Source organism: Pipistrellus hanaki (genome assembly GCF_964339955.1).
Source record: "Pipistrellus hanaki genome assembly, chromosome: 3".
NCBI classification, from domain to species: domain Eukaryota; kingdom Metazoa; phylum Chordata; class Mammalia; order Chiroptera; family Vespertilionidae; genus Pipistrellus; species Pipistrellus hanaki.
Genome location: NC_140505.1, coordinates 90,153,029 through 90,177,684, shown reverse-complemented (window position 1 = coordinate 90,177,684; position 24,656 = coordinate 90,153,029). Strand labels below are relative to the sequence as shown.

General features: G+C 38.5%; 3 protein-coding genes across 33 annotated transcripts in view; 1 reads left to right on the top strand and 2 right to left on the bottom strand.

Annotated features, from left to right (window-relative positions):
* ALG5 (ALG5 dolichyl-phosphate beta-glucosyltransferase) overlaps positions 1 to 9,713 on the bottom strand; it is an 86,817-nt gene extending 77,104 nt beyond the window's left edge. For both annotated transcript variants that reach the window (XM_084879574.1, XM_084879575.1), the window contains exons 1-4: positions 9,558 to 9,713; positions 3,508 to 3,679; positions 1,682 to 1,728; positions 422 to 490 (exon numbers count right to left, since the gene is read on the bottom strand). In XM_084879574.1, coding sequence (XP_084735700.1) covers positions 422 to 490; positions 1,682 to 1,728; positions 3,508 to 3,679; positions 9,558 to 9,635 — 366 coding nt within the window. In that variant the 5' untranslated portion in view covers positions 9,636 to 9,713. The remainder of the gene's footprint in view (positions 1 to 421; positions 491 to 1,681; positions 1,729 to 3,507; positions 3,680 to 9,557) is intronic.
* Positions 9,714 to 10,204: 491 nt separating this feature from the next.
* Positions 10,205 to 22,222, top strand: EXOSC8 (exosome component 8). The gene is made up of 11 exons (XM_084879601.1): positions 10,205 to 10,704; positions 12,075 to 12,111; positions 12,336 to 12,399; positions 12,993 to 13,066; positions 14,748 to 14,793; positions 15,830 to 15,935; positions 16,016 to 16,061; positions 17,779 to 17,875; positions 18,541 to 18,661; positions 18,760 to 18,866; positions 19,441 to 22,222. The coding sequence occupies exons 1-11, from the start codon at positions 10,688 to 10,690 to the stop codon at positions 19,554 to 19,556; spliced, it is 831 nt and encodes a 276-aa protein (XP_084735727.1). The 5' UTR covers positions 10,205 to 10,687; the 3' UTR covers positions 19,557 to 22,222.
* The window catches only part of SUPT20H (SPT20 homolog, SAGA complex component), a 62,819-nt gene continuing 57,743 nt past the window's right edge, over positions 19,581 to 24,656 (bottom strand). For 15 of the 30 annotated variants that reach the window (XR_014794661.1, XR_014794665.1, XR_014794669.1 and 12 more), the window contains 4 exons: positions 23,406 to 23,546; positions 22,075 to 22,180; positions 20,774 to 20,877; positions 19,581 to 20,055 (listed from right to left, as the gene is read on the bottom strand). Coding sequence is in view for 17 of the 30 variants with exons in the window: in XM_084879539.1 (XP_084735665.1) it covers positions 19,918 to 20,055; positions 20,774 to 20,877; positions 22,075 to 22,180; positions 23,406 to 23,546 (489 nt within the window). In the remaining 13 variants the exon portion in view is untranslated. The remainder of the gene's footprint in view (positions 20,056 to 20,773; positions 20,878 to 22,074; positions 22,181 to 23,405; positions 23,547 to 24,656) is intronic. The other 15 variants (XR_014794664.1, XR_014794667.1, XR_014794672.1 and 12 more) reach the window with 5 other exon arrangements.

Genomic DNA, 24,656 nt, shown 5'->3' with positions numbered 1-24,656 from the left:
AGTTTCCAGCTTTCCATAAATAAAATATCTGCTTCTTCTACTACCCATAATGTAGCAATGGAAAGTATTTAGCAAAACTTGAGGGTTCTTGCCCTAGCCGGTTTGGCTCAGCGGATAGAGCATTGGCCTGTGGACTCAAAGGTCTCAGGTTAGATTCCAGTCAAGGGCATGCACCTTGGTTGTGGGCACATTCCCAGTAGGGGGTGTGCAGGAGGCAGCTGATTGATGTTTCTCTCTCATTGATGTTTCTAACTCTCTTTCCCTCTTCCTCTCCCTCTCTGTAAAAAAATCAATGAAATGTATTTAAAAAAAATAATAAACTTGAGGGTTCTCTGATGAACAAAACTAAGATTTTACACCTGCTAAATTAATTATTCCATATTTTCTAGCTACTGGCAATTCTAAAAGCAAGTTTACTTACCTTCGAAGTCTGGTCTTTGCTGCCATCGTCAACTACTATTACTTCATAAGTAAAAGTAGGATCTTGTTTCTGTAAGAAGCAAAAATAACATACCACAATTTGGCATAACTGCCATAAAGAACTCTAAAAAGAATTTAAAAATAATTGTTGTAGTGTTAACATGTATATGAAGTAGTGAATAAACCACATAAGATAAGAAGGCCAGAACAAACAGGAGAGACCCTTGGTAAAAATAGAGGGTGGATACTGAGTCTCTGTGAGCATCCTGCTCTTCCTGTCGCATGTCAGTGAAGGAGCCAGTTTCTTGTGGTGCTGAGTACATCTGTGAGATGCTACCAGGTGTATAAGAAAAAAAACTCAAGAAGTTTGAAGTCAGAGAGTGTAGATTCCAACCTGGATGCACTTCTTAGCCTTATGACCTTAGACAAGTTAACATTTTTGCCCCATTTTCTCATTAAAAACAACAACAAAAAACTAGTCTATGTGACTGGTATAAAATTACATGTAATAGAAGAGATAGTCACCTACAATAAAACCTCAATTCTCTTTCTCTTTGAAATTTAATTTTTGAGTTGATAATTTGAGCTCCTCTCTTTTGATGACTCTTCTATCTTCCCTTTCCACACACACACAAAAAAAACTTAAAGTAAATCAAAACAAGAAATTTTCTTTAAAAAAATTCAGCCACAAAGCTTACTTCTTTTTCTAAACTCTTCAAGAAGATTCCAACAGCAGTTGATGCTATAAAAAGTGGCACATATTACCTTTCTTTTCTTTAGCAGGAAAAAAAGAGGAAAATAAATGAGGACTCTTAAGAATAATAAAGAAATACAAAATAATTTCACCTTAATTGTGTCTTTCAAATAAATTAAAAAATCACAGAAGTGAAAGCAGCATTGTGCTATATTATACAAAGTCTGCAGAAACTCTATCACTCAATTTTATGTATAAAATCAGGCAAGAGAAGATAAAACACTCAATTTTATGTATAAAATCAGGCAAGAGAAGATAAAACATAGGTAGGTGGGTACATAAGGGAAATGTCAGCTTTCAGCTTGCTTTCAGGTCACCTACCTGCCTCTGGAAGAAGTGATTACCTGCTGGGGTTTGCCTAGTAACAAGCTGAGAACAGGGGCCAGTGATGATGACCCACGCAGAACTAACATTGCCTTTCACAGTGGATCTCACCTGGGATCCACCAGTTGGTAACCTGGTCTAGTTTTAATTGGAGACATTATATTAAAAGAGAAAACATGATACCTGTCTCTCTTCTAGATATCCCAGAGCTTCATCCATCATTATAGGCACTTAAAAAAAAAAAAAAAGGTACATTAAAAATTGCTTTTGAAATTGTTATAGGAATAGGGCAGAAGGAATAGGGAAACTGAGATAGGAAAGTTAAATCAAGGCCAAACAGTGTGGGCAATCTGCATCCAGCTTGTAACTAACAAGTCATTATCTTTCCCAGTGAAGGACAGTTGAGAGCAAATGGTTAAAACCCTCAATGAGAGAATTCAGAAAAGGAGGGAAAAAGGGGATAGAAAAAAGGGCACTTTTACTTCCTAAGCAGAGAAGCCGGCAATCTCAAGGCTTGGCAAGGTAAAGTTGCCAGGTGTTTTTCATGATTTCTGGGAAGGCCACAACAAAGTAAAAAAAAGGGACATTGAACTTTAGCTCCATGGTTGGCAAACTGCGGCTCGCCAGCCACATGCGGCTCTTTGGCCCCTTGAGTGTGGCTCTTCCACAAAATACGGCCTAGGTGAATCTATTTTGAAGAAGTGGTGTTAGAAGAAGTTTAAGTTTAAAAAATTTGGCTCTCAAAAGAAATTTCAATCGATGTACTGTTGATATTTGGCTCTGTTGACTAATGAGTTTGCCGACGACTGCCCTAGCTGGTTTGGCTAAGTGGATAGAGTGGTTGGTCTGCAGACTGAAGGGTCCCGGGTTCATTTTCAGTCAAGGGCATATGCCCAGGCTGTGGGCTTGATCCCCAGTAGAGGGCATGAAGGAGGCAGTGAATCAATGATTCTCTTATCATTAATGTTTCTCTCTATCCCTCTCCCTTCCTCTCTGAAATCAATTTAAAAAAAAAAAAGTGGGGGGGGGGGGTGGTAGGGGAATCTTGTGAATTAATCTGTATCAAAATATTAAGTAAAGGAATTTTGTAACCTATAGAAAGGAGGGTATATAATACCTCGGACCCCCATCCAAACTGCTCTTCAGATTAGTTGAGAGCCCATCTGTGCTTCATAAGCCAGATATATAGGTTTGCTTTTTCAATAAAGGTGCATGCTTTAATTGCTTTAATAAATTGGTTTTTCACACTGCAATCATGATCTCTCTTACAAATTCATTTACACTGAATGGCCAAACTATAATGGTCTCTGAACACATAATAATCTGGCCACTTAGTGTAAGTATTAGAAGCCCGGTGCATGAATTTGTGCATGGGTGGGGTGCAGCCAGCCTGGCCAGGGGGAGGGGACAAGGGTGGTTGGCTGGCCTCCCTGCTGGTCAAGCTCCTGGTCAAGGGGGCAATTTGCATATTAGCCTTTTATTATATAGGACTATATAGGATATACACTGAGTGGCCAGATTATTATGCGTTCAGAGATCATAATAATTTGGCCACTCAGTGTATATGAAAAGACAAGGATTGAGGTTGGAAATAGTCCTTTTCCACTGACTCAAGGAGTGGTCTAGGAACACCTCACTGGTGTTGGTGAGAAGTTACTCTAGCAAAATGATTTATCAAGTTCTAACAGTTTACTTTTGGGGAAAAAAAACATATAATCTAAGAAGCTACTCTGGGACCTTCCTGCACGCACCATTTTGGAACACCTGTCTGCTGTTCATATCTTGCTCATTACTCCTCAAGTCCACTTCAGTCTCAACTATTTTATGCTGCTGCTCATAGCCTCATAGCTAATATTCTCTTTTCCTCTTCTGAGCTGCAACTACCAACTAATTAGATACTCACCACAGCCCATATCTACTAAAGTTCTGGGAAAGGCAGTAAAATGCAATACTATAAATTTCCCTCTCTTCCCAAATCATCCTTTACCAGAAAATCAAAACGGGCTTACACCGCTTTTCTTCATTGTATGAAGGCACAACAATAGAAAGCTGTTTAGTAGGCGAGTCCCTTATGCTGGGTAGAGTTTCCTTCTGTCCTCTAGCATTTAAGAAGAACTTCTCTTCTTCATGTCGATGGAGAGGTGGCATTTCTGTAGCAGTAACAAATGCAACAAAGGAAATCTAAAAGCAGATATGTTAAAAAGAAATTGTTAGGTTCACCTTTTTTACATTTGTTGTGTTCGAATGCTGTATCATTTATGTAATTTCCCCCCCTTGGTTGGAATATTTATTCTCAGTTTTTAGTCCATTAATAATGGTCTGGAGGTGACTCCAAAATTCAAACCAGTCTTAAGAACGGTGTAATGTATTAATGTCTTAAGAGACTGTCTCTTCCCACTTGTCATTCCCTAGGGTTCTGTCATCCCAGATCGAATAGGGAACAAATTACAGAAGTACAATTTGCTCTTAGATGTGCCAAACCCCGAAACCTGTTCATACATATAGTGAGGTACCATCCCTACTTGGAGCCTATATGTGACAGAGGACAAGTTCATATAACAATTGGAACATGTGGGATGAAGGCAGACCTCCCATCCAGGACCAGATTGACCCAGGGTATGAAGGGAAGATTCTCCCAATCCCCATACTGGGGACTAATAATGCTTAAGAATTCTTGGCACTTACCTCCATATTTCAACTCAAAATATAATATTTTCTGGAGTAAAGTATCAAACTTGTAGAATATGTGTCGAATATTGGTCAGTGCCATGCACTATTAATATTATAGCCCCTTTAATTTTTGTGTATAGTGTAAATTGGTGATCTAGTTTTACTTTAGATCACCAACTTACACCATACACAAAAATAAACTCAAAATGGATACAGGACTTAAACATCAGACGGGAAACCATAAAAATACTAGAAGCATCCACAGGCAGCAAAATCTCAGACATATGCCAAAGGAACTTCTTCACTGATACTGCCCCTAGGGCAATGGAAGCTAAAGAAAAACAAATGGGACTACATCAAAATAAAAAACTTTTTTACAGCAAAAGAAACCATCAACAAAACAATAAGAAAGCCCACTGTATGGGAGAACATATTTGCCAATGTCATCACTGATAAAGGTTTAATCTCCAACATCTACAGGCAGCTTATACAACTTAATAAAAAGAAGATAAATGATGCAATTAAAAAATGGGCAAAGGACCTAAATAGAATCTTTTTGAAAGAAGACAGAAGGAAGGCCAAGAGACACATGAAAACATACTCAAAGTCACTAATTACCCGAGAGATGCAAAGCAAAATGACAATGCGGCACTATCTCACACCTGTTACAATTGCTATCATCAACAAAGCAACAAATATCAAGTGTTGGCAAGGATGCAGAGAAAAAGGAACCCTCGTGCACTGCTGGTGGGAATGCAGACTGGTGCAACTACTGTGGAGAACAGTATGGAGTTTCCTCAAAAAACTGAAAATGGAACTGCCATTTGACCCAGTAATCCCACTGCTAGGAATATATCCTAAGAAATCAGAAACACCAATCAAAAATGATATATGCACTACTATGTTCATAATAGCACAATTTACAATAGCTAGGATTTAGAAACAGCCTAGGTGCCCATCACCAGATGACTGGATCAGAAAACTATGGTACATCTACACCATGGAATACTATACTGCCATAAAAGAGAAGGAATTCTTATAATTTGCAGCAACCTGGATGGAATTGGAGAACATTATGCTAAGTGAAATAAGCCAGTCAATGAAAGAAAAACACCACACGATCGCACTCATTTATGGATAAAAAAAGGAAAAAAAAATATTATTGCCTGATGCACAAAGGCTCATGCAATAATGGGCCTTCCTTCCATTGGCTGCTGGCACCACTTCACTCCGGCCGGAGCTGCATTTCCACCTTCCCACGTTGGCCAGAGACCTGGAGCACCTAGGGCAGTGTGGAATGCCTGCATCATTCCCATAGTGATGACACAACATCCCGCCCTGGCCGCTCGGTGACTGTGTATACAAATTAACCCACCATCTTTGTTGGGTTAATTTGCATACTCACGCCTGATTGGCTGGTTGGCGTGACAAAGGTATGGTCAATTTGCATCTTTCTCTTTTATTAGTGTAATATCCCTTACACATATGATTAGGAGCTAGCTTTGAAATAGCTATTCTTTGGAATACTACTTCTATTGGCACACTGTTTCTAAACAATCAATCTACATATTACTCATTTGTAATTTGACATCATTTATAATGTTCCATTGGGTACAAACTGAAATTGCATATGCTTGTCATTGGTGTAAGCATGGACAGTATCCCGACTAGTGGGTCCAAATTATTGCTCTGCATCTCTAGTATCCAGATTGTATTTTGTAAATTCTACCTCTCACTAGAAGCAACCAGTGTTCTAAGAAGAATGTATGGTTCAAGTTGGGGCAGGATATGGGCAATGGTGGAATAGCACATCAATGATAATGAGGATGATGCAAAAAAGAACAAAGTAGCCTACTTGAGGGGCTCTCATTGCCTTATGATGGGAGGATTTGAGCTTCAAATTGCTGTAAATCCATTGAAACAAATGAAAAATATTTTAAATCATGGATTCATAACACTAAAAATAAAAAAATTCATTGGTTAAGATGCCAGGGAACTATGTGATTATTTTGAAATCTTGCTTTTTATCTTACCTTGTATATATGAACAGTATTTCAGGTTAATTGGTAGCTGAGGATTAAATTATTTTTCATTATTGGTTTCTAGATAATATAGGAAGAAATGGTAAATTAGAATATTTTACTTTTGCGCCGAAACCGGTTTGGCTCAGTGGTAGAGCGTCGGTCTGTGGACTGAAAGGTCTCAGGTTTGATTCTGGTCAGGGGCATGTACATTGGTTGCGGGCACCTCCCCGGTAGGGGGTGTGCAGGAGGCAGCTGGTCGATGTTTCTCTCTCATCAACGTTTCTAACTCACTCTCTCTCCCTTCCTCTCTGTAAAAAATCAATAAAATATATTTAAAAAAAAAAAAAAAGAATATTTTACTTTCGCCAGTGAAATGATGAATTTAGGTATATTCCCAGTGAAATAATGTATTTAAGTAGTGATCATCAATGCTAAAAACCTTTAGATAAATGACAAATTTTATAACTGATGGGTCAGACTAACAACATCTTAACACCAAAAAAATCATGCATTATAAATCTCTTAGTGTTATAAAAGAGGAAGTATTCAGCATCACTCACACATTTTTCTTGATTAAAAAAGTTAAACAAACATTTCATAAGTCTCTAGATGTAACTACTAGTTTACAAAAAATTCAAGAGACAGAGCGAGTAAAATGCAGACTATGAGAAATTCTACAGAAAAAAATGACCACTTATTAAAGACTAATGACCCCATGCATGAAATTCATGCACATTAAAAGGGGATTAGGGAAAATAATTTAATACTGCTATTTGCCCTTTCTCTATAATAGAAGTATCAGAGATTAAAGAAAATTAGTAAAATGTATATTAAAACCTTCCTCCTGTGAGAGTGTGGGGCTCACCTTGGGACCCAGAGTTAAGTTCCCGACCACCCACATGCACCTCAAAATTGTGTGAGACCCAGACCAGTCTGCCCTCCTACCCCCCACTCTCCCATCCCCCACCCCCGCATTGGGCTAGATCAGTGGTTGGTAAACTGCAGCTCGTGAGCCACATATGGCTCTTTGGCTCCTTGAGTGTGGCTCTTCCACAAAATACCACGTACCCTAATTAAGTTAATAACAATGCACTTACCTATATAGTTTAAGTTTAAAAAATTTGGCTCTCAAAAGAAATTTCAATCATTGTACTGTTGATATTTGGTTCTGTTGACTAATGAGCTTGCTGACCACTGGGCTAGATCCAGACCCAGCCAGTCCCACCCTTGTCAAGCCCTGCCGGGCAGGGAGAGGAGCCTCAAGTTCCTTTGCCCAGTGCCAGGATGGGGGATGTGGCCTGAAGTCCCCCAGCCCAGACCAGGGAGGGGGGCATGCCTTGAAGTCCCCTGTCAAGCCCACCCAGGCAGACATGGCCTGAGGTCGCCTGTCAATCCCCATGGGGGCGGGGGAGGGCATAACCTCAGGTCCCTGCTGATTGCTTGTTAAGGCTCCTTATGGGAACTTGGTCTCAGCTGTGGGTGGAGCTATCTTTGTGATGAAGTGATGGTCATTTAGCATATTCCCTCTTTATTAGATAGGATAAGGGGGAAAATGGGAAGAGAAATTGTTATAGATCAAAGGACTTGAGACATCAATTAAGTGCTAAGTGTGTGTGAATGTGACTGGAAAAAACTGACTATTCTAAGACATACATCAGGCATTGAACTGATAGGGTATTTAAAACCACTAAATAACGGTTGATGTAAAAATAATTTGTGAGAATCCTATTGCCATTATATTTTCAAAAGGGGCCTATCTTTTTAGATAAAAGCTAAGGCTTTATAAGTAAATATTATGTCTTGGATTTGCTTCAAAATAACAGAAGGAAGTGGGTGGGGAGAAAGTATGCATGGGGGATGGAGATAAATATAACATATTAGTGGCCCAGTGCATGGATTCATGCATATTTAAAGGAAATTAATTAGAAGAAAGAGCTTTATAGGTATCGTGCATACGCAAGTTAGCATTTATTTTTCAATTGCCAGTGGGCGTCAGATATACCAGTTGTTGGTTGGGTGGTCGGAAGGACGTATGGTTGGTCCCTTAGCTTTTTATATATATAGATAGGTAAAACAAGATTTGTGGGGGTTTTTTGGTAATAATTACACCCTCTATCTGGCATTTAAAAAAACCAAGTTCCAGGAGCAGTTTGACATTTGTGCATATGAGCTCTTTAACCTCAGTTTCCTAACCAGTCAAATAAAGCTATTATTTGTCAGTGTTGTTCTAAGACCAAATTTATTGAATACTTACAATATATTTTAAGTATTCAATAAATGGTAGCTCTTACAATCACTTCAAGCTGTGGGGTCAACTAATTCCAGTACAAACTCATAATGTACACATGTAAATCTGTAACAGATTCAATATAAGGCAGATCAATTTAAGATTTTCATCAAACCCTAACCTGCCCACAGCCTGACTTGCTCAAAACCCTGAAAAAAAAATCCAAAATCTCCATATACAATTAAGAAAAGGCGAGGACTCCTCTCTCACTTAGACACAAATATAAAAGATAAAGTGCTTTTTCTCTAGCTAAACTGTTTCTAAGCTGTGAGTTTATAGACTTTCTGGCAAGATGACAGAGACCTTCCTGGCTGCTAATCTGAATGTCAAGGAAGCTGAAACCTCTCCATTAACTAACTAGAGAGCAGGCTCATTCCAAATCATATGGGAGGAAGTTCAGTTGGCATACTTTCTACTACTTACCAAGTATTTACAATCCGTTTCCAAAATAATGGCTATATATATATGAATTTGAATCATACTGTACTGCATCATTTCGAGGCAGCAAATTTAGGGTATTTAATTATGGGATATAATGATCCCCAAACAGATGTTAACATCAGGTCTTGCCTATCTTGGTGTTACTGTGTTCCTAGTGGGTCTTTTTGATCCACTAATTTCAATCTGTAATAGATGGCTCCTGTTGGTGCTCGTTAACCGCTATTTGCTTAACCACATAAGGAAAAGGGAGACTAGAGAGCACTCACCTTCTAGGGGCTTAAGACCTCCCCGTCGGGGCAAGATGCAGAGGGCACAGACCCGGGAGGGTCTTGGAGAGGTCGGGATGGACAAAGGGTCTGGGGACAAGGGGACGGACTACTGAGGAGTGTGTGGTCACGTCTCAAAGTGAACAAATATATAAGGCTCTGAGTACGTAGGAACATGGAGCACCAAAGTAAAAATAAACAAGGAAGAAAGGGGGCGTGAAATTAAGAAGAGTAATTCTGGGATAAAGGTTGGGGATAAGCATGATGAAAGAGGACACAGAAGAGCCGACAGCGCGGAGAGAATGCCTGGGCTTTGTCTCCAGAAGACCAATGAACCCAGGCCCGCGTTAGTCCCCAACCCCTCTTCTCACCAGAATTAGGGCTGCGGCCGCCAGCGCCGCGCCGAGCACCGCGCCGAGCACCACGAGCTGCAGCGAGAGCGAAGCCATCCTCCAACACCGCCTGCAGCCGCCCCATCCGGCACCCAGACACGCACGCGGAAGCCGTGGCACAGCCCCGCCTCCCGCCCGCAGAGGCCGCGGTGCCGGCACCTGCCGCCCACAGCGCCCTCGCGCGGCAAGGCGAAGAAAACGTAGTAGTTTGCCAGGCACCTTGTTTCCAAGTAGACTTGCCAGAATTTCCAAGAAAAACACAGGCTTAATTTGAATTTCAGATAAACAACATAAGTTATTTTTAAAAGCCTTATTAGAATATAATTGCAAAACCATATAACCGACCCATTTAAAAGTTTTGGTATGTCATAATTTTTAGAACGGTTTTAAAATGTTTTTAAAAACATTTTAACATGGAAATGTACAATACAGTGGCATTAATTAAATTACACAATTTTCTGCAACCATCACTATCATTTCTAAAACTTTCCCGGCTCCCCAGCCCTTGGTAACAACCACCAATATACACCACTGGAAGCGTACTCATAGTAGGAAATTACTTTGTTTATCTGACATTCAAATTTAATTGGCTGTACTTTATTTTCTGCCAACCCTATCCAGAAGGAAGGACACAGCCTACAAAACCAGCAGCTCCTGTGGAGCCCGCCCGGATCTTGCAAAGTGTAACCTCGGGAAATTTACGTAATCTCCGGTGCTAGAGCTGGGAGATCTTTACCTAGGAGAATGAAGAGTCGGAGAAGGGCGTAGAAATTTTGCAGTAATGCTTCACACTCAGTACACTATTATTTGCTATCGATTGTTCTCTCTCAAACTCTTGAACAACCCGGCTGTTTCTAAAGAGAGACGCTCATCACTGATCGAATAGCAGATTCGTCAAAATCTGTAGAAGGCAAAGAAACCGAAAGAGGCTTCCAGCAAGAGACGGTGGAAACTAAGGCGGGTCAATACCGCTGTAGTTGCACCTTCTGCGTATCCCGATACGGGAGAAGGGCACTCTGTTCCTCGTCGAAAGTGTGGAAGCGGAGCAGGCGCGCGTCCTGGAGGCCGAAGTCGCCGCAGCGCAGGCGCAGAAGCAGGCTCGCGAGAAGATGGCGGCTGGGTTCAAGTGAGTGTTAGCGGCTGGCGTGCACATGTTTGTTCCCTGGCAGATGGTGGCTTCCCTTAACCGTTAGCTGGGGTTTTCTCACCTGGAGGCCACCCCACTTATCTCCGCGGAAGCAGGCCACGGGGTCGGAGGACCTGGAGGTGGTCGTAGGGAAAAAAAAAAGAGGGCTCCTTCCCTCCAGTGAGGCGGAAGGTGGAGGGTGTGTGTGCGTGAGTTCAGTGCCCGCTGGGAGTGTTTTCGGTGGAAGTGGGGTAGCCTCTTCCTCATTGGGTGCTTAGGTGGGGTACTTGGCTTTCCCTTTGTTCCTTTCTGGTTGTTAATAAATAGATTAATTTCAAGGGTATCAGTAGCACTGTAGTTTGGTAGTGGATGTGCAGCCCCAGGAGACACAGTTGTATGTTTTTGTTTTTATTTTTTTGTAAATATATCTTGAACCTGGGACCCCTCAGTTTGCAGGTCCATGCTCTATCCACTGAGCCAAACCGGTTTCGACAGTTGTATGTTTTTAAAGAGTGTTGCATCTGGCTCAGCTGGCGTGGCTTAGTGATTGAGCATCGACCTTTGAACCCGGAGGTCAAGGTTCGATTCCTGGATAGGGCACACGCACGGTTTGTGGGGCAAGTGTTGCATAAGAACCACATGCCACTCCATTCTCCTTAAGTAATTTATTTCTAAAAGGACTGTGCCTTGTTTCGCAGTTTTTTTTAATAGGCCTTTGTGTGTGTGTGTGTTCCACTCTGGTGAAACCAATAGATTTTCATTCTTAGAGTCAAGTTTTTAAGCATATAAATAGGATTCCAAAGGAAACCGATTTATTGAAAAAGTTACCTATTTGTATAAAATCTCAAGTGTATGATATAGTGTTGGACATAAACTTGTTTTTAAAATCAACTTTCTTAAGCAAGATCAACTATTTTAAAAAATGAAAATTTTCAGTGTCTGTGGTTGTGCTAAAGTCGCAGGTACAGCTAATATAATAGTTTATTGTCTGTCATAATTGAAGAATATACTAAATTTAGTTACTGGATAGTAAAAATAAAGATGTAACTTTTTTTCATTCTCGCTAAGAATCCCTTCTTCAGAGAGACAGAGAGTGATAGTAACTCTTCTTAAAGATGCCCAAAGGCTTTGGGCTCCAATACTGTAATTAAAGCAGGGTTAAGGACAGCAGTTAATAACTGTGATTGCTACAGCAAGAGTATTTACTTTTTATAAAGAGTTACATGTGGCAACAAACACATCAGAATATCTGAAGGAAACTTACATGTTGTGGAGACTTAACTCTGCCTCACTACACTTTTAAGATATTTGCCAGTTTCTGAGTTTATGTTAAGATTCATTACTTCACATATATTTTTAATATGTTTCAGAACTGTGGAACCTCTGGAGTATTACAGGAGATTTTTGGTGAGTAAAAGAGGTTATGTAGATGTTATGTCTTTTGATAGTATATGCTTTAAAGACAATGTCATATATACAAATATTGAACATTGTTACATTGTACAACTGAAACAATTATATCAGTTATAAAAAAAATTCAAAATAATTTCAACTAACAAGGTTTAATGTTTCCTTGGTTCTGTATAAAATATACACATATATGTGCTTTACTTTCATATAAATTTATTTAGAAAGAGAACTGCCGTCCTGATGGAAGAGAACTTGGTGAATTCAGAACCACAACTGTTAACATAGGTGAGAATATTGAGTTCTAAAATAAGAATGTTGAAGTTGCTTCAGTTTTGAAAATATAATTTTTCTTGTTTTTTTTTATACTAGTAAAGAATTTTTATTTGTAAAGTTTTTTAAAACTCACTTTATATGTTCTCAATTTATATGCTCTTTATTTACAACTTTAAAGTAACTATAGTTTTTCCCTATTCCTTCCATACCTCCAAGACATGAATCCATTATGTTTTAAACTAGTTAAACCTGATGTTGCAAATATGGAATTTTCCAATATTACCTTTATAGCATTCCCAAATTTTAGCCTCTGATCCACTTAACCAGTGTTTTGGCCAAATTCTATGTTTAAGGGATTTCGGTGATTTTGTGTAAAGAGATTTTTTTATCTGTTCACTGCTGTGCCTGAATAAAAAAATTATTGACTCAAATTCAAGGATAGGTGAATAATTCTTAAAACAGTAGATTTAAGTACTTATACCACTTTTTAAAAATTTGAGCTAGTAATTTAATAAGCGACTGGTTTGCGTAGCAATATAAAATCATGTAGAAAACAAAAACACTTTTTATGGACCCTTTCATTTTGTTTAAATACTTCTTTTCAGGTTCAGTTAGCACTGCAGATGGTTCTGCTCTAGTGAAGCTGGGAAATACTGCAGTCATTTGTGGAATTAAAGCGGTAAGTTTAATATATGTCTTACTAAGTTGAGATTATCAGATTATCTTCATACTAGAGGCCCTCTGGCAATCTGGTACACTTAATGCATCAGTGACCATACTTTTCATATAGGTGAAAGGCATCTTGCTACTGTATGGGCAGCTACATTTTTTTGCCGATTATAAAAAATAGTACATAACATGATCCTTCTGAGCCAGTACCATTTTCCCCATCTTATGGGTAGAAAACTGAAGTAGAGAAAAGTTAAGTAATTGGCTTTGTCACAAAGTTGTGTCATAATCAGGGCTGACCACAAAATGTGCAAGCCAGAGTCCATGTATGTCATCGCTGCATCATCCTGTTTCTTTAGAGTAGCTTTGCCATTTTTAATTTTTAAATCTAAGAGACTGTTACCAATATATAGGGAAGGGGGTCCCTAGGCCTGGCCAGCGACCAGGACCAATTTGTGGGGTGACTGCGGGGCAGGGTGATTGGGAGGGCCCTCACTGGCACCACTGCTGGCTGGCTCTGCCCCCACTACCCCACAATCGCCACTGCTGGTCGTCTTCTCTCAGGGGGATGACTTTCAATGCAGGAGCTGTCCCCATTCGGTTAATGTACATCATAGCAACTGGTTGTTCTTTCATTTGGTCGATTTGCATGTTAGGGTTTTATTATATAGGATACTGATTAAATTGTAATATATACTAGTAATTCTGTTGACTAGGCAGTCAGGTTGTCACATTTAGTATTTTTCATTTACAAAGAGCTTTCATCTTTGAGTATTAGATAACACGACCCAGATTTAATGACTAGGTTATAATTTATGGGTATTCTTCAAATGTTTTGAATCAAATAATTTTCAAAATTTGACCACCTTTAAATTTTTAAGAATTTGGGTATAATTTGAGATTTTCGGTGACATCCTTTTATCGACTGGTGGTATTTAATCCATGCAGATGTGTAGAAGATTGAGATTGTTCAAAAGAAAATCTTGAGGGAATAATAGCTGTGTACCTGTTATGTTCCAGACACCTCATTAACTTCCCATTTTGCAGATGAGGAAATTGAATGGTAAGAGGTTAAGTAACTTACCCAAAGTCTCTCGGCCAAAAAGTGTGGGGCTGACATATGAAATGTGATTCCGAAGCTTTTGCTTAGTTTCTTTATCTGTTACCATCATTTCCTAAATCTGGCTATGCCATAATTACATCGGGGTTTAAGCTAAAGATTCATGGCTACTGAATTAGTGCAAGTGAGGATGAAGAAATCCAAATAATATTTTTTAATTTTGATGAGTACCACTGTAGTGTAACTATGCTGTACTGCCTCATTACTGCAGAGCTAAAGTGAGTGTTGGTGCCATTAGAGTCCCTGACACAACTCCTTAAGCATACCGGTAGTAGTTAGCTAGCTAGTTATATGGTCTTTGGTAGAGCCTTCATAATGTGGTACAGTTTTCCCCAAAAATAAGACAGTGTCTTATATTAATTTTTTCTCCCAAAGTTGCGCTAGGTCTTATTTTCAGGGGATGTCTTATCTTTCCATGCACTAGGTCTTATTTTCGGAGGATGTCTTATTTTCAGGGAAACATTGTAGTTAGCTAGTTAATATGGTCTTTGATAGAGCCTTCCATAACTAAGGCTTTCTTAACAATTATTAAGTAGCTTCTTTGATTGGAAACATTTGTTTGCTTCTATAGGAATTCGCAGCACCACCACCAGAAGCTCCTGATAAAGGATATGTTGGTAAGTTATAATTTTGTAATTTTAATAACATTTAATACAAATAATATAGTTAAGTCCTAGTAGTTGAGAAAGTTATTCATAATCAGAATTATACAGGAATGGCCAAAACTGATTTGGCTCAGTGGATAGCGTGTCAGCTTGTGGACTGAAGAGTCCCGGGTTCGATTCAGGTCAAGGGCATGTACCTTGGTTGCGGGCACATCCCCAGTAGGGGGCATGCAAGAGGCAGCTGGCCGATGACTCATCGATGTTTCTAACTCTCTCTCTCTCCCTTCCTCTCTGTAAAAAATCAATAAAATATAAATATATACATAAAATATATAGGAATGAAGCAGACATTCCTGAAGTTTTCTATTGAAAGATAGCATAAGAGAATTTTGTAATTTTTCAAACTCATTCAATCAGTTTTTGTTTATATATTCAGATGTCATTAACCAAGAAAATATCTTTTAGGAAAAGGCTGTAATTGGAGACTTTGTGATTTATTTTTTAATCCTCACCCAAGGATATGTTTTTATTGAGAAACATAAATGTGAGAAACATCAATTGGTTGCCTCCAGCATGCTTCACCTGGGTATCAAATTTGAAAGCAAGGTATGTGCCCTGACTGGGGAATTAAACCCACAACCTTTTGGTGGATGGGCCAGGGCCCACTATGCCATCATTTTTCTTGACTTGGGCCATTTGTTCTTTATGGTAGGAACCAATATTTTTAAAATGCAGAGCAGTTGGATATTACTAGAGGGGTTACGTTCTGTGACAGATTGAGGTATTTGGAAAGGAAGAAAACTTGTGAAGGATCTAAACCTTAAATGCTTTTTAAAAAATATGTATTTGTGTGGTAAAGTTAGAAATGCAGATATTTTATCCAAGCTTAATAGTCTTAAAAAGACTAAGAATACAATTGATGTCTTATAAATCTTTCCACTTGGAAAAAGCTTTCCAAGGCAACAGTCCCCTTGCAATGGATTTACATTTAACACTTCCATAAACCAGAAGTGAAGTTTATTTCATAGTTGCAGAGTGTTTCTTTCAGTTCCTAATGTGGATCTACCACCTCTGTGTTCGTCGAGATTTCGGTCTGGACCTCCTGGAGAAGAGGCCCAAGTAGCTAGCCAGTTCATTGCAGATGTCATTGAAAAGTAAGATAATCGGGGATAAAGTATTACTGTCATTCATTTTCAGATAATTTTGACCTTTCCTTTACTGTTTTGTCATTCAGTTCACAGATAATTCTGAAAGAGGACTTATGCATTTCTCCAGGGAAGGTAAGAATAATAGAGAAGCTATAAGCTTTATTGTATTTTGTGAAGAGTAGATGGGGAAATTAAAAAAAAACACACACAATAGCCTTCAATACAGATGTCTTAATTTTAGATGAAGTTAAGTAAAAACATGTCTTATTCTGTAACTATGTAGTTCATAAAAAAAGACAACCAATTTTGACTAATTTATTGCCCGAGTTGGAGCTACATTAAGCTGAGGTAATTCTCTTCCCCCTTTGAACATTCTTTTTTTTTTTTTTTTTTAAATATATTTTATTGATTTTGTACAGAGAGGAAGGGAGAGAGATAGTTAGAAACCTCGATGAGAGAGAGTCATCGATCAGCTGCCTCTTGCACACCCCCTACTGGGGATATGCCCGCAACCAAGGTACATGCCCTTGACCGGAATCGAACCCGGGACCCTTTGGTCCCCAAGCCGACGCTCTATCCATTGAGCCAAACCGGTCTCGGCTCTTTTTTTTTCTTTTTTCTTTTTTTTTTCTTTATAGCAGATTACTGCTATGTGATTAGCTAATGTGTTTAAGGTGAATCCACACTATAAATTCTAATAATTTGAAAACTTAGAACTAAGTTGACTAGAACCTATCGGATTTTTCTATTTGATTACATATTTACTTGTAAAACCTACTAAGCATTTTTTTTAAAGGGAAACTTTTTTTTTTTCTTACGAGAGAAAGTGAGGAGGAGAGAGAGAAATATCAATGATGAGAATCATTGATCAGCTGCCTCCTGCATTCCCCCTACTGGAGTTTGAGACTGCAATCCCAGCATGTGCCATGACCAGAATCAAACTGTGACCTGGTTTGTGGCTTATCCCAGTGTTTTTCAACCTTTTTTGGGCAAAGGCACACTTGTTTCATGAAAAAAATCACGAGGCACACCACCATTAGAAAATGTTAAAAAAATTTAACTCTGTGCCTATATTGACTATATATAAAGTAATTCTCTTGAATAGGAATCAAATAAACACAAAGAAAGTATTTTATAATTACTTTATTATGAAATATTAAGTAAACAAAATAGTGAAAAATTATAAAATTCTTGTCTTGTCTGCACCTACGGCACACCAGGCAACAGTGTGCCGCGGAACAGCGGTTGAAAAACACTGGCTTATCCACTGAGGAACACCAGCCAGGCCTTACCAAGCATTTGATATATTAAGCTTTCTTTTTTTTTTTTTTTTAATATATTTTATTGATTTTACACAGAGGAATTGAGAGGGATAGAGAGTTAGAAACATCGATGAGAGAGAATCATCGCACAGCTGCCTCTTATACACTCCCTACTGGGGATGTGCCCGCAACCAAGGTACATGCCCTTGACTGGAATCGAACCCGGGACCTTTCAGTCCGCAGGCTGACGCTCTATCCACTGAGCCAACCTGGTCCCGGCATATTAAGCTTCCTTTGGGAAAGTATATTTTGATTTTCATTTGTGACTTTCAAAATTATTTCCCTTATCTGACTTAGCAATAGAATGGACATGTTTGTCACTTGTCAGCTTGGTAGTCAAAAGCCAGCTTTTAACCAAACATATCCACTTTTTTTGGTTTATTTCTTAAAGGTAAAGGTTTTTCTTTTTTTGTAAGTTTTTGAAGGCTTCTTGCTTGTTTAAGGGTTCTGTGGTGTATAAGTTGAAACAAATCCCATGTTCTACCTATCAGAAGGCTTTAATTTGCTTTGTGTAAACTCTATTTTAGCTTGCTTGGGTTCTGTACTGTGATCTCATTTGCCTTGACTATGATGGAAATATTTTGGATGCCTGTACATTTGCTTTGTTGGCAGCTTTAAAAAATGGTAAGCAAACTTTAAGGCAATAATCCTCCTTTTGTGTCAGAATATTCTGTTTTGTTAAACTGCTTTTGTTATGGTTGAGCCATCATTCATTTTAGTCTTTAATAAAAAATGTTTATATACACCAGTGTTTCCCAAACTTTTGACATGTGTACCCCTTCTATAATTTTCATAACGCTGAGTACCCCTCATCAAAAAAAAAAAAAAAAAAAAAGGATGTATTAGGCGCAGCTAAGCACGGTGCAGTGCATATCCCCACCAAACTCTGGTGCAACGTGTACCCCCACCAAACTCTTCCCGTACCCCTGGGGATACGCGTACCACGCTTAATTGTACACTATATTTATCTTAACCCTTTGCACTCCGCTGTCCCCTCTCAGGGGACATCAGAATTCTAGCATATCACTCGGATGTCCCCTCTCAGGGGACATTGCAGTTTATTAGTGATTACGGGGAATTGAGTTATTTCAACGCACTCCGCCGCAAAGTAGTGTCGAGTAGCTGGTAGCCAATGTCCAGCATGGTTCGGAGTGCAAAGGGTTAATGTTCTAAGAGGTCCCCCTCCCCCCCAAAAGATTATTTCTGAAAAAGTTAAACAGGCAAAAGTGAATTTAGAAAATGCCATATTTGTTACTTATATTAGAGATCTTACATATTTGTCTTTCTAGTACAATTGCCTGAAGTTACTATAAATGAAGAAACTGCTTTAGCAGAAGTTAATTTAAAGAAGAAACATTATTTGAACATTAGAACTCATCCAGTTGCTACCTCCTTTGCGGTCTTTGATGAGTAAGTTAAATGTGTAAAAATTTGTATTTTAAATATTCTTCTAAAATAAAATGTTTCATGGATTGATAATTTACACTTCAAAAAATTTTTTTAAATAGCACTCTGCTCATAGTGGACCCTACTGGAGAGGAGGAACATCTGGCAACTGGAACCCTAACAGTAGTAATGGATGAGGAAGGCAAGCTATGTTGTCTTCACAAACCAGGCATGTTCCCTTTACTTCAGTCCTAAATGTTTGGATGAAAACTCTATGTGAACTTATTTACATAGGAGTAGGGCAAATGGAATATGGGATATTTACTGTTTACCTAATACAGCAAATTTAGAATGACAGTTTGTTACCTCAAATTCCTTATGTTTTTATGTTTACCAGTGGTTCTTATGGCATACATTGGAATCACTTGGAGGTCTTAATACATAACTTGGGCCGAAACCGGTTTGGCTCAGTGGATAGAGCGTTGACCTGTGGACTGAAAGATCCCAGGTTCGATTCCGGTCAAAGGCATGTACCTTGGTTGCAGGCACATCTCTAGTGGGGGGTGTGCAAGAGACAGCTAATCGATGATTCTCTCTCATCGATGTTTCTAACTCTCTATTCCTTTCTCTTCCTCTCTGTAAAAAATCAATAAAATATATATTAAAACAAAAAACAAAAGAACATAACTTGGCAATCTTAACCATACCCCCTGGTTTACAGCTTTGGTCTATAACTTGACATGATGTTGATCATTAAAAGTACAATAGCATATATTAAAAGTGTTGGTACAATAATTTTTCAGGTGGCAGTGGGCTGACTGGAGCTAAACTTCAGGACTGTCTGAGCCGAGCAGTTACAAGACACAAAGAAGTAAAAAAACTGATGGATGAAGTAATTAAGAGTATGAAAGCCAAATAACTATATTTTCTAAACATATTTGTAAAAAAAACTATTTATTACACTGTGCACAAATCTTTCATAATAAATATCAAACTACATTTATCTGAAGGACATCTCTAGTATTTCTTAGGCCACTTCTACATATTCTATGTACAGTGGAACAGTTTTGAAAAAGGAAGGGACTTAAGCAAACGAACCCTAAACATTTATTAAAGCATTTCTGTTTTTATTTAAAAATCATAGGGTTGTGCTTCTGTATAAAGTTTGTACATCAAATAATGTAAAATACTGATTATGTTTTTAAAAACAAAAATGAAGTAGAAGCTCAATCTTTTTGATTGATCTTATGTTTTCAAAAAAGAAAAAAATAATGCAAGACTCAGAATTTTGGAGTGGTTGGTGTACCTCTCTTCATTTTACTTTTTGATTGGCTGCCTGTATGCTGTTGAGGATGTAGCTGAGCTGTTTGTACTGTTGCTGCTGCCATGGCCATTTGATGCTGTAAGAATCGCAACTGCTGTAAAAAGGGGGAGGGAAAAAATCAATTAAATATAAGCAGGTATAAAAAGATGCTTTTCCTGAGAGTGATAAGAACAAAAATGAAAGGGAGAGAGCACAGAAGGGGACTATACCACATTCAGACAATGCACAATCAAACAGCACCAGTGGCACAGAAGCCTGCTGAGGGCTTTTAAAATGGTTCTTGGTACACTTCAAAAATACATGTTACTTTGCCCTGCCAGTCTATATTGTAGTAACTCAGCAACTTCAGTTACCATTTTGTTGTATAATAGTTTATACCAATATAAACCACCCTGCATAAAGATAGTCAACCATAATATGCTGACTTCCTGAGATAATGGAATGGCATTTTTCTAAAACAGTTATGACATTTACTAGTACAATAGTAACATTGGCGTTCTTGTCTTTTTCTACAGTGCAAATTAATCATTGGCATTGACAACTGTCTATTTCAAAATATAATGCAAACTACAAAAATGGATGTTAATGTGCCACCAGCACTTCATGAAAGATTTTAAGTCAAGAAAAGTATGGCTTAAATGTACAAAATATATTCAGTGCTCCAAGCTGGCTAAAATGTCAGACTTAATAAAATTTGCTAAAATCTCTATTACTTTATAGTCTTAAAAGATAATAAAATAAAACTAAAGTTTTTTGAGGTACTTTTGGAGCAGAGTATCTAAAATGTAATCAGAGTGAAGTTGCTGGATTACTTGTATCTGTTGCTGCTGCTGTTGAAAGGCAGAGGAGAGCTGGAATCTCTGCTGAGGAAGGCTTTGCTCAGGTCTGTTCTCGGCAGAGCCAAGCTGAGACAACACTACAGAGAGGAGAAGGGGAAAGCAGGCCAGTCAAAAGTTTGAAGGCCACCAGGGTTAGAAAAGGACAACACAGAAAATGAAATAGAAAAGTTATCAGTATGATTAATCTTAAGTATCAAATCACAGACATTTCATAATAAATTTAGTCTCCTGTTAGTTGAGGGCACTTCCGGGACATAGAAGGGGAAGGAAGTGCACATATATTAAACACTGTATATCTTCATGCATCTCACTGAAATTTGATAAAAGTGCTATGCTATTTAGAAAGCTTTTTGGCAAAATGGAAAATACAGGATGTTATTTTAAAATATAACTAATAAAGTAGGAAAGGGGGTAGGACTAATCCAAGCTATCATAATAACATATTTGGTAAACAAGTGCTTTTAAACAAAAGATACTGCAATGAGTATTAGACTATACTAGTAGCAACAGAAATGGTGACCTGAGCCTGTGCATTATTCCTTTTTGAGCTGAGAGGGACCACAATAATCGTCTAACCCTCTCACTGTACAAAGGAAGAAATTTCAGGCGTAGATGGTTTGACTCAAAGGCAATTAGTGGCAGGTCTGGAGCATGGACCATTTTTACGGTTTTTCAGTCTAGAGTTCTTTCCACTAAATTATACTAGTACTTAAGAAGGTAATATCATGGGGTAAAGGATTATAAAAATTAAATTTCCATTAGAAAATTCTCTAGCTCTAAATCTCTACATGTAAGACCTTATTCTAAATTCAGACACTGGGAGTTACTTGTATATGATTATAAAGGCGCCAATGATAATTCAAAATGTTGACATGACCTTATTCAATCCTCAAACTCTGTAATTACTATTTTCAATTTACAAGATAATCTTCATTAAAGATTATGGTTTGCCATAACTGGTTCATTTACTGTTGGAAGTGGTAAGCAGTCATTTAATCTCATTTTTTTACAAATAAAAAAAAGTGGCTTATAGAAGTTATGTTACTGATATTACATTTTAATTCATGCAAATACAAGATATCAGAATGAGAATATTAACTGTCAGTGGGAAAAAATGGGGGGCTATCAATAACTTGATGTAATAGTTCACAAGTAAATATATCTATACTATTTCCTACTTAATGCTTGCAAGAGAAGGAAAAATAATCTTAAAAGGTGAGATCCCAACTAAATTAAATAATAAACTCAACATAAGAAATCATGAAAATACCAACCAGCTGCCTGTGACTGCATAAAACTTCCTACTCCAGCAAGATTAATAACAGCAGCATGCTGAGCAGATAAAGCCTTTTCTTGACTGTTTGATCCTTGTTCAGAACCCTAAATAAAAATCATACATGAGTTGTATAAAAAGAAAAACAATTTGTGTTGGTAAGAAATTAGTATTTTCCTTATAGGACAACAAATAACAATTTTAGACTATTATAAAAACAGTAACAAGGAAAAGACTTCAGAAGAATTAGCAAGAACAAAACCTAATAAAAGGGTAATATGCAAATTGCCCGACACTCCAACACACAAGATGGCCAGCACAAAATGGCCAGCAAGGGAGGGCAGTTGGGAGTGACCAGGCCTGGAAGAGGGCAGTTAGGAGCGATCAGGTCTGTAGGAAATAAAGTTGGGGGAACCCAGGCCTGTGGGGAGGGGGGACCAGGCCAGCAAGAGGGGCAGTTGGGTGGGACAAGGCCTGCAAGAGAGAGCAGTTGGGGGTGATCAGGCTTGTAGGAGAGGGCAGTTGGGGGTGACCAGGCCAGCAGGGGAGGGCAGTTGGAGATGACTACACATGCAGAGGAGGATAGTTAGGGTGACCAGGCCAGTAGGAGAGAGCTATAGGAGGCAATCTAGCCAGCAGATAAGCAGTTAAGTGTCGATCAGGCTGGTAGGGGAGTGGTTAGGGGGTGATCAGGCTGGCAGGCTGGCAGGCAGGCAGGCAAGCGCTTGGAAACCAGCAGTCCTAGATTGTGAGAGGAATGCCAATTGCCCTGTAGGTCTGATCCAACTGATCCTACATGGACAGTCAGGCATCCCTCGAGGGGTCCCAGATTGGAGACAGTGCAGGCTGGGCTGAAGGACATACACAAACCCGTGGATGAATTTCATGCAACGGGCCTCTAGTCCTATATAATTAAAGCCTAATGTGGTGTCTGGTCATTCAGTCATCTGTTCAACCAATCAAAACATAATATGCTAATGATATCCTAAGGCCGCTCAACGGCTCGCTATGATGTGCACTGATCACCAGGGAGCAGATGCTCAACATAGGAGCTGCCCCTTGGTGGTCACTGTGCTCCCACAGCCAACCTCCCATGGCTCCTTCCCCTGGCCAGCCACCCCCATCAGCCCTGATTTGGGGGGAAGAGGGGCGTGCGTGCAGGTGGGGAGAGACTGGCCAGCCAACATCCCACAACCCCCCCCGCCCCCAACTGGCCCAATCTCTAGCCAGGCTAAGGGACCCCACCTGTGCATAAATTTGTGCACTGGGCCTCTACTATAAAATACTTACAATTCTATAATACAAAACATGAAAAGATAGAAAAGCACATACCTGCTCCCCTGGCTGTTGAGGACTGGAAGTTGTGGGTTGCTGAAGTTGTTGGGGTGTAAATTGAGAGAGCTGCTGCTGCTGCTGCTGCTGCTGCTGCTGCTGCTGCTGCAGAGTGTTGAAAATTAGTGAACCACCTGGAAGCTATTAAGAATTTAAACATGAACTCATTAATTAATTTCACATTGTTTAAATTTCTTTATTCCACAAGTATTTTTGGAACATTCACTATGTGTCAAGTACTCTTTTAGGGATTGAGGAAACAGAAGTAAACAAAAATAAAAGCAAAACAAGATCTCTGCCCTTAAAAAGAAAGATTTGAAAACAATTTTTAAGTGTTATTACTAAGGAATCTCAAATATGTTAATAGTATCAAATATAAGTCATTCTGCTTCAAGTTAATGACATATACAAATATACACATTGAGTTTAACTTTTTTATACCTCAATACAAAACAGCACTCAGTACACTAGAAAGTAAGCAACAAGCTATTGAAAATCAGAGATATACTTATGAAAATTCATCTCTCAAAATTTGTCTAGCTTTGCCAAATCCCATGACTTCATGGATGCTTATATAATATAGTAAGAAATTCCAAAGCTGAAAAGTGCATTAGGTGTCCATATTTAGTTTGGAGATATTTCCAGCTTTGTCATTCAGAATCTAAATTAAGTTAAATTAAAAAAAAAAAGGTTTTAAGAAGAATTCAGAAAAATTCATGTTAAAAATTAAAACTAGTAATTCCAAATGAATCAGGAAACAAAGGGTTTTTCTTTTTTAATCTATAGGAGTTTAAATTATAAGCACTTTGAAGTCCTTAAGAGAAAGTCCAAATACCAAATATAGAATTCTGAGATCTATAAAGTTAAAAATCTCTATATCCAGCACAGCTTGTTGTTAAGTAAATTTGGGCATAGCACAAGTCAAATGTTCTTTCCTCAAACAGTTTGATAGTAAATGTAGCAAAATTCATTTTTATGGTGGCTTTGTCGTTATTCTTTATTATCAGTTCTATTAAGGAATTCCATTCCTATTTTCACCAAGACTAATCCCTGACAGAAGTTCCAACAGCAATGTGTAGGAAAGTTGAATAAACCAATGTGATTTGTGATTTATCCATATTACAAGTAGATTGTTCTGTAATTACAGTCTGTATATAGTAATATTGTGTTTGCATCTTGGATAAGAAGTTTTGTGTTTTGGCTCTAAACACATTTCCTGATTTACTTATGAACTAGAGGCCTGGTGCACGA